The sequence below is a fragment of the Podarcis gaigeae genome (assembly GCF_964106915.1).
Source record: "Podarcis gaigeae genome assembly, chromosome: 9".
NCBI classification, from domain to species: Eukaryota; Metazoa; Chordata; class Lepidosauria; order Squamata; family Lacertidae; genus Podarcis; species Podarcis gaigeae.
The window spans coordinates 57396155-57414346 of NC_139685.1; the positions used below are offsets into that span (position 1 = coordinate 57396155).

Sequence of the window (18192 nt, forward strand, 5' to 3'; positions counted from 1 at the left end):
ATGAGGCAGTGATGGCTGCCAACCTAAATGGCTTTAAAAGAGGGCTGGACAACCAAAAATAATTATTATTATTGAGATTTCGAGGAATAAAAGAAAATCACGATGAGAATATCAAAGAAGTAATAATAAAAGCCCTAGCATCCTGGTTGGAAATTCAGGAAGAGGACATCTCTGTCTGCATGGACAGAGATATCCAAATTCATATGGCAGTATAAAAATCCAAGAATTAAACACAAACTTCTAACAGATAAAAAACATAGAGGTGGACTAGCGCTACCTGACCTAAATTCATATTACGACGCTGTCTGTCTAAATTGGCTAAAAGAGTGGATTGTATTAAAGATGGTGATTTGTTAGATCTAGAAGGATTTAATAATCGTTATGGTTGGCATGCGTATTTAGCTTATGAAAAATGGAAAGTACACAGGGGATTTATGAATCATGTCATAAGGAAATCATTATATAAAACATGGACAAAATATAAGGATTTCCTAGAACGGAAAACACCATGGTGGGCATCACCTCTAGAAGCAATTACAATAAAAAAAGAAAAAATATGGAATTAGAATGGGCCACATATAACAATCTGATTAAGGAAAAAGACAATAAATTGGTAATCAAAGATTATGAGGAAATTAAACAACACCTTACGGGTTGGATCCAATACCATCAATTGCATGAAGTGTTCAGGACAGATAAGAAAAATGGTTTCTCAAACGAACCTTCATTATTAGAAAAAGCGTTATTACAAAACAAAACCAAGGTTATTACAAAACAAAGCCAACAAAACCAATATCAAAAATGTATGATACATTATTGGAGTGGAAGATCAAAGACGAACAGGTCAAGGAGGTAATGATCAAGTGGGCTTTAGATATTGGGAAAACCATTAACTTAACAGCATGGGAAGAACTATGGAGTAAGAACTAGCAATTTACAGCCTGTGAAGTATTGAGGGGAACCTAATCAAGATGTTTTATAGATGGTACTTAACACCTACCATAATAGCTAAAATGTTTAAGACAAAAACAAATCTGTGCTGGAGGTGTGAAAAACAGAGGGGACACTTATACATGTTTGGTGGACTTGTGAAAAAAATCAAAAGCTTCTGGAACGCAGTATATGACGAGCTTAAAAAAAATGTTTAAGTATAACTTTATGAAAAATACAGAAGCTTTTCTACTAGGGATAACGGACACGGGTATAGCAAGAGAAGATCAGAAAATATTCCTCTATGCAACAGGAGCGGCAAGGATCCTAATTGCTAAAAACTGGAAAAAAGAAACTGTGCCAACAAAAAAAGGAATGACAAGACAAACTGTTAAGAGTATATTGAACTGGCTAGAGATCACACTAGACAAGAGTTTCAAAAAGCATGGGGGAAATGCAGAGAACACTTCACAAAACAGTGCCCTACCTGGACTTGTTTCGATTTGTGGATATTTAACTTATAATTAGAAAAAATCTTCAAAATTGTTCATGAAGGAAACAGTTTATAAGAAGTGAATAAGGAGGCCAGATACAGGATAAAAGAGGTCTTTTATTTGGTTGTTTGTATTGTTGTATGTTATGCTCACTGTACGTCATGTTCACATTTAATGAGGGTGGATTTGTGTACTGGGGGGTGGGGGGTTGTGTTATGTTGTAAAAAAAATTCCAATAAAAATTAAAAATAAAAGAGAACTGGACAAATTCATGGCAGAAGAGAGAAGCTATTGATGGCTGCCATACATGATGGCCATTCTCTGCCTCTATGGCTGGAGGCAGCAAAGCTTCTGAATACTAGTTGCTAGAAACCACAGGAGCATGGAGTGTGCATTGTGCTGAAATCCTGCTTGTAGGTTTCTCACAGGCCTCTGTAAGACCAGGCCTGATCCAGCATGCTTCTCTGATGCTCTCAGCTACTGCCCATCAAAAACAGTTCCTTTGGAATCATTCGAAAACAACAATCCAGCTCTTCTTGGCCCACATCTGGTTTTGCCTTTTAAGATGAAGGGAGAATGACTCAGCCTGAAAAAATCGTGGAACATACAGCAAGGAGCAATGCATGACGCGAACAATAGTGTTGATTTTGGCAGATAGGTGAGCACCTTCAAACATGCCTGCCCATTAGTATTCATTAGTAACAGAACTGTGTATTTACCCAGCCGCTTTCAGAATACAGCCCTAAAGAATCAAATTGCACGTTGTAGTAATGGGAACAATCATACACCACAGTAATTGCCAGTGGGAGTAATGTTTGATTACAGAGCCCAGTAACATTTTCAGTGCATAAGAAACTTCAAAGCAGTCTCAGCTCAATTCTGTTCTTCATTCAAGAATAACAGATTTCCTGAGATTTGTCCTGAGAAGAATAGGTTGGTAGCTTCTTTATTAAAAAGAAACGAACAGAGGGTACAGCTGTCAAATTGTAGGTTTGGCCGTAGTCCCCCTAACAGCACAATCCCATGCAGTGTGTAGGAAGTTAATTCAGAAATAAATACCACTGAATTCAATGGGTCTTACTCCCATAAGGGTTCTCAATTCCAATGTTATGATTATTTTAAAGCCATCCACGGGAATTCCATAGTTTAACTAAGGGCTGGATGAAGAAGGACTTTCTTTTACGTGTTCTGTTGGGTGCACAAGATCTCTTAATTTCAGTTAAGGGCCAACATGTTACTTCTGCACTGACCCAGAGACAGAAAGAAAAGTCAGCATGTTAGGTGTCGGCGTTTTAAATAGAGCTTTCTCTGATCAGCAAAAAAATGTTTCAAAGTTATACTGGACCGACACTCCCTCCCCAAAAAAGTTGTGTCAAGGAAGAGGTATTGTAACGTGACACAGTTGTGGATGCTCTGTGCCAAGGCTTCAAGGTGGGCTATGATATAAGAGTGCAATTGTGGTGCAGATCATTGACAAGTTGCAATTTGTCCATCTCTCCTGCTGTATTCCAGCAGGTGAAAACAGCTCCTGCCCGCAGAGCATGCTGGGATTCCCAACAGGGTTTTGCCTTGATAGCTCTGGGAAAACAACAGCATGTTGCCGTCTAAATGGTAGCTAGACAGCTTTGAAGCCCCTGCTGAACAACAGAACGGCGGAGTAAAATCTGCATGGAGAGATATAATTGTAGTAAGCACTTCCATTAGCTTCGCTGTCTAAACCACAGTCCCTCGGGACTTGTTCTGCTTCTCGGCAAAGTATTTTCCCACAGTTGCTGTCCACAGAGCCGTGGTGACTTTATCTGAACGATGCAGTGCTTTAGAAAGAATGTTGCTGAAGGATCGCATTGTCCGCAAAACTGGTAGGGCCAGCTAGGGCTTGAAGAAGGAACTTGATGGTTGGTGGGCTTTCGGGGATCTGCTCAAGACTGCAGAGACATGGTGGGGAAAGCATAACAGTGATAGTCCATTGCCTCCCCTCGCCTCTGGCCTAGAAATGTTTGCAGGCTGGGCCTGGGATGGGGTCTGGGATAGAGCCAGTGTGGTGTAGTGGTTAAGAGCAGTAGTCCCCACTCCTCCACCTGCAGCTGCTGGGTGACCTTGGGCTAGTCACACTTCTCTGAAGTCTCTCAGCCCCACTCACCTCACAGAGTGTTGGTTGTGGGGGAGGAAGGGAAAGGAGAATGTTAGCCGCTTTGAGACTCCTTCGGGTAGTGATAAAGTGGGGTATCAAATCCAAACTCCTCCTCCTCCTCTTCTTCTTCTTCGAGTTTAAGTCTTCCTTGGCCTTCCCTTCAAGCCCAGAGGTGGGAGATCAGGACTCTTTCCACATCACATCCTCTCCTCAGCCCTTCACGAGCCCTGCTTCTTACTCTCCTTGAGTGCTCTTGCCTGGCAATGACGTGTCCTTGGACTCTGGGTCATGCCCCTTGCTTGCTTGGATTGAGGGCAGAAAGGGGTCTGTCAGTGTGTATGTAGATACTAACTAGCCTACTGTACAACCGTATAATATACATGTTCTTCTCCTTTTCCTTTTGCTTCTGGCCCATGGGGGCCTGGAAGGGAATGCATTCCTTTGGCTGAAAATGGCCTCCTACTTCTGCTTTCCTACCTGTCTGTCATGACCCTTCATGAGCCAGGAGTCAGCTCCGCCTACTGAACAGCAGCCTGAAGTGGATGAAGTCAGAGCAACTCCACTTGCAGCTGATGGGCCTTCACAGAAGAAGAGGCACTGATGAGAACCAGCTAGCTCTGGGCTTCTTGAACAGAGCTCTCAGAGGTAGTCAGATGCCGGAAACAACGCCTTTGGTTCCCAGCTCTACCTTGGTCTCCATCTTGACCCTTGGCTCAGGATCATCTGGATGCCTGTCCTCTGGGCTGTCAGGCTTTGTATGTGGATTCTGCTCTCAGGCAAGTGTTCCTCAGAGGCTCCTAACCCACGCTTGCTCAGCAATGGAAATCAGTCAAGGAACTCACAGCCTGCACCTGTGCCGGATCCTCAGGAGCAGACACCAGATGAATCCACTCTGGCTCCAGAGGTGATTGAGGACCCATTGCCTACAGGTGCGCCTCTCCCAGCCCTGTCAGGGGAAGGTGAGCCTCCCCCTGGGTCCAGTAACCCTCCAGCCTCTTCTGAGCTGCAGAGGCTCAGGGCAGAGAGGCGGAGGGAACTGGGTTCTCTCAGGAGGAGTGCTTGCCTTAAGGCCAGGAGAGGCGGGTCACCTGTGGGCCGGGACTGCCCCAGCCTCAGAGAAGATAAAGGCCAGTCAGCCCGGTCCCAGGTTGCGGGAGCAACATCATTGGAAACCTGTTTCTGGAAGCACCCATACCTGTTCTTACGGAGTTCCTGACCACGCCCGGCTTCCTGCTTTGGACCCCGCTTCGCCCTTGGTGGACAGTCTCCAGACCCTCGACCCAGGACCGGACTCTGACCACGCCTCTCAGTAACCTCCCCTGGGTCCAGCATACAGTGAATGACTACCCCTTTCTAGATACCACCGCCCCTAACTCACCTGTCCACCACCCATTCAAACTCAACTCTGCCTTGGCTGCTCATAGCCAAGAGAAGAAAGTAGCCTAACCCTCAGAAGGTGTCTAATCTACAAAAAGCTAGAGCAATCCTAAGGTAGGATGTCAGGTAGTTCAGGTAGGATGTGTCTATGATATGGCAGATCTGCCAACACATCTGAAGCCTGGCAGATCAGAAGACAGCAGATTCACCAAACATTTCAGCCTAGCAGATCTTTTACAACTGTCCGCCTTTGAAAGAAAAGTGATGGGAAGATTAGCTACAACAGCTCTGATTCAGGTCCCTCTCAGGGGAATGCATTTAGGAGGTCCACAGCTGAGATGCTCCATTTCAGAGCCCAGCACTGGCTAGAGCCAACCAAAGCATCACTGGCAAGAGCTCTCCACCCATCAAGGTCTCCACAATGGTGGAGTATTCCCCCCCCCCATAGCAAAAACAAAAAACAAAACAATGGGGAACACGTCCACCATATCCTGACTCAGAGGTGGAGAACCTGTGGTCCCCCAGATGTTGCTGGACTACAACTCCCATCATGGCTGACGATTAACCATGCTGGCTGGGGCTGATTGGAGCTCGAGTCCCACACCATCTGGAGGGCCAAGCGTCCTATGACAGTAGGGTGAGATTTCTTTCTTGGTTCATCTCTCTCAAGAGTACGCTAGATGGTGAATACATTTGTTTATCATTTATGTATTAAACATATTTGTTACCCACCCTCCACACAAAAAATTGCAAAATTCAGTACCTGTGTAGCAAACAGTTAAAACTACAATGAACCAATAAAAACATTTATATAAATAAATAACCATCGCACTGTCCCCAAAGCCTGGTATTAAGCATATTTCAGGTAACATAAAATAAAAAATACAAATAGGTCAGAAGAACATGGAGAAAAGCAAAGGAAATTCTTAATGTGAATTCAGTTGCTATTCATTGCTGTTGAGCAGAGTAATACTGAATCAATATCTTTATCAGAAACCTGTCCCTGCCAAAACACAGCTGTGATAACCCAGGACTTCCTTACCTGCCTTCCTCTCAAGGGTTTGACCACTATTCTGATGCACAGTTCCAGATCATTGAGATAGTCTTTTTCGGTCTGGACCATTTCTGTAATTATCTTCTGCCTTCTAGCCATCAGACGCCTGTTCAGCTGTTCTTCACTTTCAAGGGGTGAGCCAACTGGCCCCAAGGACCCTGCTTGTGGTGCCATTTTTTCTGTAAGAAACAAACACCACTTTTGTTTTTTTCTTTATTTTTTAAAAATATCAGTAAGGGCTAGCAACTTTGGCTTCTTTCAAACAAACCAAGGTGAAGTTCAATCGTAGTTTGCCATAAGCAAAAGCTTATGAACTTCTCACAGCTGTGCCAAAGGAAAGTATGAAAAAGTATAAGAGCCTGAGGATCACCTCGGCCTGTTTCCAACACAGTAAACCATGGCTTGGCTTGCCTTTCAAATACATCCACTCACATCATTTTGATATATATGAGAGTGGTAGGAAGGATACCCACCTTTTCTATAGGGTTTTGTTTTCCTAAGAAAAACACACACAACCACACCAATGCAGAACAGCAGAAAAACCCATTAGGACAACTCTGAGTTTACTTTCAGCTCATATATGCTGCATTATAGAACAATCCTAACCTTTGATTTGAGCTGATGGAGGGGATTAGGATGCAGCAATTTCCTTCCACCTGGCTGTGCCAGCATCTCTGTGCACATAGAGATTGGCTGGGTCTGCCAATGGCATAGGCTATGAATGGGCTATCACTGCTGCATTCCCATTGGTGGAGGCCAGGACTGGAGAAGGGGTCGGCCACGGTTGGTTTGGGTTTTTAAGGAGGTCCAGCAGCACAAGAGGAGACTGCTTTAATCTCTCTGCCCTGCCAGAGCAACAAAAGTATTTTAAAAAACACACCTGGTCCTCTCTAGCTTTTGGTGAATGCATTGCAGGAGGTTGAACTAGATGATCCTCTACAACTCTACAATTCTGATTCATCCTCCGAATGAAATGAATCCTAAGAAGGTCTAACTTCATTTGCACATTTTCATCTCCTTGCTTCTTCCCTCCCTTCACAACTTGAGTTTAGATTGTAAGCTTCTTGGAGCAGGGACCTGCCTTGTATATTTATAAAGCACCATACACGTCTTTTGTACTACAGAAATAAATGATACAAGGGCTGTTTTCACAAGTAACGTTCCCAATGTTATACTGCATGAATTAAAAATATGAAATTAAACCAGTTCCCTCTTCTTTGGATGCAGTGTGCTGCCATTGACACTGAAAGTTGGAAATCAGATCTCTGTCTAATTGCATTGTTTTATAATATTACTAACTTTTGAGGGCGGTGTTGAAAAATCCATAGAATTTGATTCACCTTCTATGAATTTAAAAAAAAAAAACTTCAGAGATAACATAAAATCAGTGTGACAGATGCAGGCACTAAGTATTTCTTATTTATTTGTTTATGTATGCATTAGTCACATTTCTAGATCATCCTTCCTCCCTAAGCAGCCCACAACAAAATATAAATATGTATACAACAATAACTTTTAAAAATACCTTTGTAAAACTCAGAACAATAAAAACACACCAATCAGCAGTCATTTTTGTCCCCTATAAGAGACCATCCTTCCTTTCCATCCCCTGTGTTTTACAGATAATGTGATTTGTTTTCTAACTAGCTCAGTTGAGGGCTTCTGCGTTCAAGAGCTTGTGCATCCTACTCTTGATTTGATAGTAATGGCATGGAAGTTGGAGTAATGTACCCAAAAGCACGTATTCCAAGCACCAGACACCCACCTCTCTCAATGAGATATTTGCATCCACAGCAGGGTGGATGTGGGGGAAGGGAAGCCTTGCCTTTGGCTCCTTGCCATTACGCAATACAATAGGAGCTCCTGGTTTGCTTGTCCTTGGTGGTGTCGGGTTACATGCCTGCAAGGCTCTCCCTGAGGGGATGACATTGCCAAATAAGCTACCTGTGTCCTTTGCAAACAAAAAAAAAGTATATTGGAAAAATTCGAATAATAAAAACAATAGTAAAAAGCAAACCATTCCCCATGTCATGCAAGGTAAATCTCTGCACTTACCTCCACAGGTGTAATGGGGTGGGTGGGTGTGATTCTCTGAGTGAGAGAGTGGCAGGAGAATGTGTGTGTGTGTGTTTGCAAAGCCCTTGGCAAGCTGTGCAGCTCTAAACTCTGCAGCAACTCTCTATGCATCAGCTTGCAAGAGGTGTGTTGGGGGCAGTGTTGGGACAGGCTGAGGGAGGGTCTGCCGCCAGGAGTGTGGATATTCCAGTCTTTCCACTGCATGGATTCTTCCATTCAAGGATTTAAATAAGCCCTTTTAAGTGCGCAAACTTTCAGAAAGCACACCCAGCTATGCGACATGCCACTTAAAAAGACACAGACACACATGGCCATTATTTGAATATTTCCTTTGTGGGGGAAAAGGCATGGAACCACCTGGTTTGCCAAAGTTTACTGGCTTATGTGCTTGCCAGCTGAAAGATTGCCATTTGGTGCCTTGGAGCCATGCCGCATTTAGTCTTCTGTAGCCACACAGCCAACCCCCATGTTGCCCCACCCCATGGATACTTGGAATTCTGGGAGGGCAGAGGAGCAATGATGCTGGACATGAGAACATAAGAAGATGTGCCAGTCCAATGGCCCATTTAGTCCAGCATCCAGGCCAGCAGGCCAAACGTGACCTACCAGGGATAAAATTTGGCCCACAAAGCTGTTCCCCCCCCCAAATTATGCCATCAGGGGTGTGGCAGATAGGGTTGTGGCTGCCAGTGCCACAGTGGGGCTGGCAGCAGGGTCAGGGAGGGATCAGGGATCAAATCTGCCACAATGACCTTGGTAACATGTTAGGTAAGGGTGCTGAGAGTTGCTAGCAGACCCCTATTCCCCTTAAGTAAAGGTAAAGGGTAAAGGGACCCCTGACCATTAGGTCCAGTCGTGACCGACTCTGGGGTTGCGGCGCTCATCTCGCTTTACTGGCCAAGGGAGCTGGCGTACAGCTTCCGGGTCATGTGGCCAGCATGACTAAGCCACTTCTGGCGAACCAGAGCAGCGCACGGAAACGCCGTTTACCTTCCTGCTTGTCTGGTACCTATTTATCTACTTGCACTTCGTGCTTTTGAACTACAGGAGCAGAGACCAAGCAATGGGTGCTCACCCCGTCGCAGGGATTCGAACTGCCGACCTTCTGATCGGCAAGTCCTAGGCTCTGTGGTTTAACCCACAGCACCACCCACGTCTCCCTATTCCCCTTACAGAGCCACAATTCTCAGAGTAGTTTAACTGTCGATTTGCTATTCCCACTGAACTCTGGGAATTCTGGCTCGGTGAGTGGAATAGGAGTATCCTTAACAACTCTCAGTACTCTTATCAAACTACATTTCCCATGAAGCTTTGGGAGAAGCATTTATAGCGGTATGATACTGATTCATAGCGTAGATAGCGCCTGTGCATGTTTTGCTCGGCATAAAGAAGTTCTAAAAATACGTGTGTATCTACATTTCCAGGGTATTTGAACAGAGGAAACATTATAGTCTCTGTGACCTTGCATGAACCGCCACCAAATTTGAGAGTGCTCTGATACTATCAGGTCCAGTGACAGATTATTGATTAGGTAATCCAAACTCCAGACACTGGGTTTTGTTTTCTAATGAATTATTTTTTTGGCAATAGATATGAAAAAGGCATCGCTTCCAGGAAATATCTGGTTTCAATTTCCTGACCATAGAGTCTTTTAATTGCTAACCGAGTGCTCTCTGGAGTGTTGAAAGAGCTCAATGAAAGAAAGAAGAATTGCGCATATGAAATAATATCCTCACTGCCTCACTGTGATTTTTTTTCCTGGTTGATTCAGGTGACCATTTTCTCTTCTCACTGGGTGATAATTTCTGAAGTCAATGCATAAAAGGATCCCTGTATGGATTCTGCAATAGTCATTTCTGAAAGTTACAGGGGTGGAATTCAGGGTGGGATGGGTTTGCAGCATCTCCAAAGAATAGTGGTCACAGAATTTATTTATTAGAAGAAGAAGAGTCTGGATTTGATATCCCGCTTTACCACTACCCTAAGGAGTCTCAAAGCGGCTAACATTCTCCTTTCCCTTCCTTCCCCACAACAAACACTCTGTGAGGTGAGTGGGGCTGAGAGACTTCAGAGAAGTGTGACTAGCCCAAGGTCACCCAGCAGCTGCGTGTGGAGGAGCGGAGACACGAACCTGGTTCCCCAGATTACGAGACTACAGCTCTTAACCACTACACCACACTGGCTCTTTACATTTACATATTACATTGATATCCTGCCCTTCATCCAAGGAGCTCTTCTCACCTGTGTCGAAAAAAATTCTATTGGCCATAGGATATCTCAGTCGGTAGAGCATGTGACTCTTAATCTCAAGGTCGTGGATTCGAGCCCCATGCTGGGCAAAAAGTTGGGTTGGACTATATGACCCTTCTCCAACAATGCATTCCTACAATGCTATGATTCATAGCTGTCGACATTTCCCTTTTTTTTTAAGGGAATAGGATTCCTCGCATGAAAAGGGAAAAGTTGACAGCTATTGCTATGATTCCACAAGTTTGTTTCTGAGCCTGCTTGAAAATTCTGGTTCCTCAGTAGTCACTGTAACCTCAGTTAAATTTACCTTCATTTTTTTTTGCCCAAAAGAACAATGCTGTGTCTTGTTAATAAAGAGTTCAATATGAAAAGGGAAGAAATCAAGGCCCATAGAAAATATTTTTTACCTACCTGCTGGTTTCCCCCCTATGTAATTATAGCCTCAACATTATAGGCTCCCGCTGCTCGGTCCCAGCGCCTGCCAACCTAGCAGTTCGAAAGCACCTCCGGGTGCAAGTAGATAAATAGGGACCGCTTACCAGCGGGAAGGTAAACGGCGTTTCCGTGTGCGGCTCTGGCTCGCCAGAGAAGCGATGTCACGCTGGCCACGTGACCCGGAAGTGTCTCCAGACAGCGCTGGCCCCTGGCCTCTTAAGTGAGATGGGCGCACAACCCCAGAGTCTGTCAAGACTGGCCCGTACGGGCAGGGGTACCTTTACCTTTACCTATTCCTATTTGTAACTTGATTCTATTGAGGAAAAAGGGTTATATATACACATGCAGCAGGACATCAATAATGGAAACAAATCCATTGAAGAGAAAGTGCGACTGACCTGCATAGACAACCTCCAGAGTTAAAGGAAATTTGGCAACCAGTAAGAAAGAATCAGCATCCCTAAGGGCTGAGAGATGGGGGGGAAGGCCCTGCCCTATACAAACTTTAGCTTAGGTTGCATATAACCCACTCCCCACAGACCCATTGTATTTTTTCTAACCTCTGTAGTGCACTGCCACCTTAAAGATGGTGGTTGTCCACTTAAATTACACTAACCTGTCAAAGTAAGTAGAAAAGCGGGGAAGTTTGAGATGTGTCCAACAGTAGTATTGGTAAACCACTGAAAGAGATTTCAGAAACATTCTTGGAGAACCAACTTTCTAAATTTTAATAAGGAATATTTCACAGATAACAACACCACTTTTCAGAGATGCATGGATGAAGGAGGAGATGCAGTACAAAGAATCGTGGGGATCCAGAGCAAGTTTATATCATTTGTAGAACCTGAGATATGAGGCAAAATATACAAGCACTATTTGTCTTATTTTTCTGGTGAGAAACTAGCCTGTTCCCCCCCATCCCCCAGTGTTTTACTTATCTGCCCGTCCACCCCTTCCTTCTGGGGGGAAAATCCTACAGCCACCTATGCAAAGAAGTTAGTATTGCAATGACCAGCATTGTGGGGGTTTTTTTGGGGGGGGGGTTGAGACCTCATGTAAAATTATGCAAATTTCCATTTAATTCTACTGGATCTGACTTTTATCCAGGTATGAGTGTGTGTTTCTATGTCTTGGAGAGATGACCCAGGCAACAAAGTATATTATAACATATATAATAGAACTGACAAACCTAGACAGCATCTTAAAAAGCAGAGACATCACCTTTCCGACAAAGGTCCGGATAGTAGTGATGTATGGAATTGAGAGCTGGACCATAAAGAAGGCTGATCACCAAAGAATTGATGCTTTTGAATTATGGTGCTGGAAGAGAGTCCCATGGACTGCAAGAAGATCAAACCTCTCCATTCTTAAGGAAATCAGTCCTGAGTGCTCACTGGAAGGACAGATTGTGAAGCTGAGGCTCCAATACTTTGGCCACCTCATGAGAAGGGAAGACTCCCTGGAAAAGACCCTGATGTTGGGAAAGTTTGAGGGCACAAGGAGAAGGGGACAACAGAGGACGAGATGGTTGGACAGTGTTCTTGAAGCTACCAACATGAGTTTGGCCAAACTGCGGGAGGCAGTGGAAGACAGAAGTGCATGGCGTGCTCTGGTTCATGGGGTCACGAAGAGTCAGACACGACTAAACAACAACAATAGAACTGCAACTTCCTATATACTAACAGCCAGCTCATTCTGCAGGTGCCAATCCTTATATTACCAAAATGGTTCTTCCCCCATTGCAAACAACAGGGAGATATCAGCTGACTTGGAGAGGGGAATCCCAAAGCTTTGCAGCAACCCCCCCCCCCCAAGTACCATCTAAAGAGGCAGGGACCCAGCAACAAATCTGAGCATGCTCACTGGGCACTGAGGGCTAAGTGTCTGTTGGAGGGAGGTGAAATGGGCACTGAACAAGAAATGGACACTGAACAAGACATCGCAGCATTTTGCTGAAAGTCCCACTTGTTCACTGGATTTGCAGTGCAATCTTACACAGGTATATACTACAGAAACTCAAAAGCAAGCCCTTATTGAGTTACTTAACTGAAAGGGAAGCATGTGTAGGACTGTAGCCTGATAACATCTTGATTGACTAAAACAGGCACTTCGGTTAATCAAGCCACAGGTTTAAAAATGTTGTTTTGCATTACTTTTAAAATGCAAGTATTTAAAGCACCATTGGACACAATCGGATGTGCATGGCAGAGCAGCAGACTCTGCCCCTTGACCTATATGCATATTCATGGAGCCCTTATATGTTTGAGACTTCAAGTCGGCCATTGGGGATTGGCATCATTGGGCTGATGCTCACACCCCAGTAGGGGGACCAATACCAATCCATGGGGTCTCCTGGCTTGTCTATGCAGGCCCTCTTTAGGCGATAAGTGAGAGGAGCACGGAGAAGGAGCAATAACATCCACATTCCTTGTCCTCTCCTGGTATCCTGCAACTGAAGCCAGAAGTGAGGGAAGCAAGGGAGGCTTCCTTTCCCAGGGAACTATCCACTGGCAGCATCTTGATCAAGGGAACCCACACTATGAGGCTATTTGATTTTTCGTGTGATCAAATGAATGACTGGACTCTCTTTTATGGAATGACAGCCCTGATAGGCAATGCTCTTTGAACAATAAAACAAGCTTACTGTGAATCATAGAACCATAGCATTGCAGTGCAAAGTCTAATGTTTCAATGGCAAGGTCAACCGTATTCAGCACCCGACATCAAACGAGAGAAAATTACAAAATGCCACTAACAGGCTAGGCAAAGTTGTGAAATCTAGTTCCCATGCAAATTGGGCCAGGTCCAACGGGCACGTAAGCTCTGGGGCATATTTAGTGCTCACCAGGAACTAGATCATGTGACATGAAAGTACGTCCTGGAATTACTGAGTAGGTATTGTGGAAGGTGGGGTGGGCAGAACACTGCCGGCACCGGGTCTGTATATATAGCAGAGCAACATATCCTTACCTTGACACACCAAGCAAATGCACACATGCTGTTTCCTTGTGTGTTAAGAAGAATGTTCTGTGCAGCTGAAGTGTTCTGCCAGGTAGCTTTTGCATATAAGGAAATGCCGTGTCTGCAGTACCCTTTAAAAGGGCTGGAGGGAGTGGGGACTAAGAACAACACAGACTATTGTTCATCACAGAGATCTAGTTCTCCCTGGAAAGGGGGGGGGGGTGAAAGCCTATGGGGACATGGCCTTAGGGCAGCATAACCAAACCTGTTCCGTATTACCAGTGTAGTTTTACAGACTGCATTCCTCCAGTGAGGCGAAAAGAAATTTCACTGTAGTTATTTAAACCATTTTGCTGATAATCCTATGCACACTTACAGCTAAACATATGTAGAACTGGCGTGTTGATCGTATAGCCTAGCCCTCTTTTAGAGGATAGTTCTCTAGGAAGTCGTTTTAATGGTGCACAGATGGTTCTGCATTTATATTTTCCCTGCTCAGAAATGGCACTTTATTTTCATTATTTCAAATCTGCTACAAGTCCTAGGAACCATGTTTTTTCTCCCTGCACTCTGGGAGATCAGAGTTCTGCTGAATTCACGGAGACAGCTGTGCAATAAATAGCACTGGGGATTGCAGTTTGCAGGAGAGAAAACACACCCTTCTGCCCAAAGGGAATAGATATGTGTAAAATAAAATGTCATTGTACTTATGTGTGGCCTTAGGGGTGTGCAGGGGTGGAAAATGTATGTTGTCTCAGATCACCTGTTCCTAATCCAAACAAGAAAATAACCAAATCAAAGCATCTCCCCCCGCCCCACAAGACAAACGTTCACCAGGTGACTTCCTACTATTTAAGGCTGCCTACAAAATATCTCACCCTGTCTGTATATTTCAATGCGTGGCTCCAATGCATTAAAATTGCCCCTTGTGTTACTTACAAAGTGTTACAGCAGGAGCAGTATGACAGTTATAATGCTGCAAAATTGCATTTAATCACGCACTTCCCCTCAACGTGAGATGAACTAGGTTCCCTTCAAAGTATTTCCTAGCTTAGTGGTGCTACAGTGAAGAACCTATTTCTAACAACAGCAACAACAATAATACCGGCAAGTGCTTAATAAGATCTACTCCATAAAAATGTTTTCCACCAGCTCTCACCACATCTAACCTGCTCACCACCTTCCATCACAGCTAACACCATCATGCAAGCTTCTCTGGTATGGAATTGTTTTCCAATAGTTAGACCAGTACTTCAGAAATGTGGGTCACAATGCAGTCCTAGCCAGGTCTACTCAGAAGTAAAGATTCACTGAATTCCACGAGGCTGGCTCCCAGGTTAATAGGGTTAGGTCTGCAGCCTCAAGCCCTTCCTCTCCTCATTTTTATTACCTTGTAATTTCTGGTTGTATTCACTCCTGTCGGACTGACTCCTCCTCAAAGTCCCAGAGCTGTTGTAGTCTCCAGAAATATGACTCTCCACCACCGTGTCTGTCTTCCTCCTCTCCAGCATGTACAGCCTGTGCCTTATGAAGGTCAAGTTTTTTTTCCTGGCCCCCACACTTTCTTTCCCAGGTGGCTCTTTGGTGTCCATTTCCAGACCAGAGCAGGAAAAGAAAGGAGATGGAAAAGGAAGAAACCTGATTGAGTAGAAAAGCTAAGCTGGTTCTCCCTTGCAGGAGGTGTGTTTGCCTGCTTGTTGCTTGGGTGAATGGAGCAGCTTCTCCAATGGATCAGCTGTCTTGCTCAAAGTTCCACTTCTTACCTGGCTCACCTGACTGCCACCTCTGCAGCCTAGCAGGGCTCCACCCCTATGAAGTCATCCTTTAGTTACACTGACTGGGGAACCAGACACCTGTTACCTGAGAGACTTGCAGCACAGGGCATGGCATAGCAGCAGGGACTGATCAGCTGGCAAGGCCCTTTCGGGAGCATGCAGGCTCACTTGCATATCTTTCCCTCATTTTTACACCTCTTTCTTTTTAACATGTAAGACACCTTTTTATCTATGTGAAAACAAACAAATGCATGGTTTTAATTCTGCTTCTCCAACCTCAGCATATCCTGTCCTTTAGGTGAAGTAGGTGGAGACTTTGCATATCTTTACACTTGACAGGCAGTGGACACCTGAGTCATTGTCATGCAAGGCAAGGTGAGAACATATCTATTCTCATGCTTCAGGGCATGATTAACTAACCCAGATAGAGGTCAATGTTTTTTATAGCTCAATCCAATGCTCAGTTGCAAGGCCTTTTTATGATTACAAGGTTGCATTTATTTATTTTATGGTTGGAACAAAATTATACATATATTCCCTTCACTCAATTGAAACACTTTGTATTCTGATAATCAGCAACTGTAACATCTAAGTTCTGTGCACTGCAAGGAGCAAAACAAGGTGGTTTTTTTTAAAAAAATGCTTTTTAAAAACCAAAACTTGACCTTCCTCCAAATCGCTGAGAGTAGCATACAAGGCTACCCTGCCCGATTATCCTCACAATTACTGTTTATTTTTATTTTTTTAAAAAAATAAAACCTGCCTTTCTGTTTATACAGATAGTAGATTGGAGTGCAATCTATATATATTTTTTAAAAAAAAACCCACACAATACAATTCTAAATAAACAACAGAGAGGACAACAGTGGCAGAGCAGGTCAAACAGTAAAACCCTTAAATTGCCCAGGTGGATAAACTTAAGTCTTGACATGTTTCCAAAATGTTAACAAGGCTGGCACCAGTTGCACATCTAAAGGGGGGGCCATTCTACAGAAGGGGCACCACCACAGAGAGGGTCCTCTCCAAGCATCACCACAAAAGGCAAGTGTCCTCAGGATGGGATGCAGGGAAGAGCCTTATGAGGATCTTAAGGCACAAGAACCCCGTGAGATAAGATTCAGGTAGGTAGCCGTGTTGGTCTGATGCAGTTGAAATAAATAAAATTAAAAAATTGTCCAGTAGCACCTTAGAGACCAACTAAGTTTGTTCTGGGTATAAGCTTTCATGTGCATGCACACTTCTTCAGATACCTGTGAGGCAGGTGAGGTTGAGAGATAGCAACTGGTGGCCCAAAACCTACCAGTGAGCTAGTTTAGTGGAATCTGAACTCTTGATATGCTAACACGCCTGGACAGTTCTGGAGTCTTGGGTGCAGAATAAGGTGAATAATGTGGCAGGGAAGGGAAGTGAAATGTGGGTGGGGGAGAAATGTGGGAGTTTTGCCACCCTGACACAACAAAAGCTGTTGCTTCAGCTGCTGCTAGAAGTACTTCTTCTTCAGTACCCATTTCCTCCTTGAAAGAATGGCCTTAGGGAAAAGGACCTCAGGGAGGAGAAAATATGGCCCGTGTAGTATCATAGAAACACAGTCTACTCAGTCAGTTTGTAACAGGAACATGCTTTATTATCTCATTCCAGGCAGAGCTTTCTTGCGGATCTCTCTGGCTCACATAACAAGCCTCTATGGAAGCACCACAGGGACAAACTAGGTCTGGCAATAACAGAGAGCAAGTGGAAGTCGCTCTTTTAATAACATTGCCCATATGCAAAGTACCTAAAGCACGAATATTCCTGCCCAGAATATTAAATCTTTCATTTGCAGAGAGAATGAGCGTTTGGGTGGATGCAAATGGAGAATTTACTGGTAGGATGCTAAAAATAATCCGATCAATGATAGTAAAATGGCCATTACTGTTTAGCTAATCAGGTTTCAGATGGAAGATGCATACTAAGATACACTGAAATATGTAGCAACTAGTTTCAACAAAAAGCACTTATATGTACAAGGAAGAGCATAAACCATTTATTTCCCTGCGCACAGTGGAAGCACACACTGTCCTCATGTTAGCTATAGCCTTGCCAATGTTAATGTTCATATGAATTTCCTTTTTATAAGATAGCTTTCTCTTAAGTGGGGAAACAGGTGCTGGTCTCCGAGCAGAAAACATTGGTGCTGTGTTCCCAGGCAACATCATTACAAGTGTATCAGTAGTTATTGTTCTATGCTCACTGCTAATCCTTGTCCGCATCTCTAGTGGTGAATGTGCCTTTATCATGCCTCTGATAGCTGCTAGGTAAACCAAATGTTCCTTTTCCTTTGCAGCCAACTCCTTCTCATTGGTATAGGGCATTTCTTTGTAATCTAGTGAAAATAACATCTGGGTCATTATTAACAATGATTGCAATTTTGCAAACCGAGACTCAGTTCTGATGCAAATATGACTTTAAAAAAACACAACAGCAGAGCCATAAACTTGGAAGAGCTTCAAGGTCATCTTGCCCAATTCCCTGCAAGTGCAGGAAATCCACTGCTAACCTTATCCTTCATAGGTGTTCATCTAGCTGCTGCTCAAAGACCTCTAACCAGACAGTACATTTCATTGTTAAAGAACCATTGGAAGACTTCAGTGGGCTCTCAGAATGGTGTTTCTGATGGGCCCCAATATGAAGGGGCAGTGCAACAGTTGACCTTGGCTTCCAATCAAAAGT

The 18192-nt window shown here is 44.0% G+C and overlaps 1 protein-coding gene across 2 annotated transcripts in view; it reads right to left on the reverse strand.

The window, feature by feature from the left end:
- The window catches only part of ARHGEF38 (Rho guanine nucleotide exchange factor 38), a 51303-nt gene extending 35840 nt beyond the window's left edge, over window positions 1–15463 (reverse strand). For both annotated transcript variants that reach the window (XM_083756493.1, XM_083756492.1), the window contains exons 1-2: window positions 15099–15463; window positions 5975–6165 (exon numbers count right to left, since the gene is read on the reverse strand). In XM_083756493.1, coding sequence (XP_083612619.1) covers window positions 5975–6165; window positions 15099–15300 — 393 coding nt within the window. In that variant the 5' untranslated portion in view covers window positions 15301–15463. The remainder of the gene's footprint in view (window positions 1–5974; window positions 6166–15098) is intronic.
- Between the last annotated feature and the right edge of the window lie 2729 nt (window positions 15464–18192).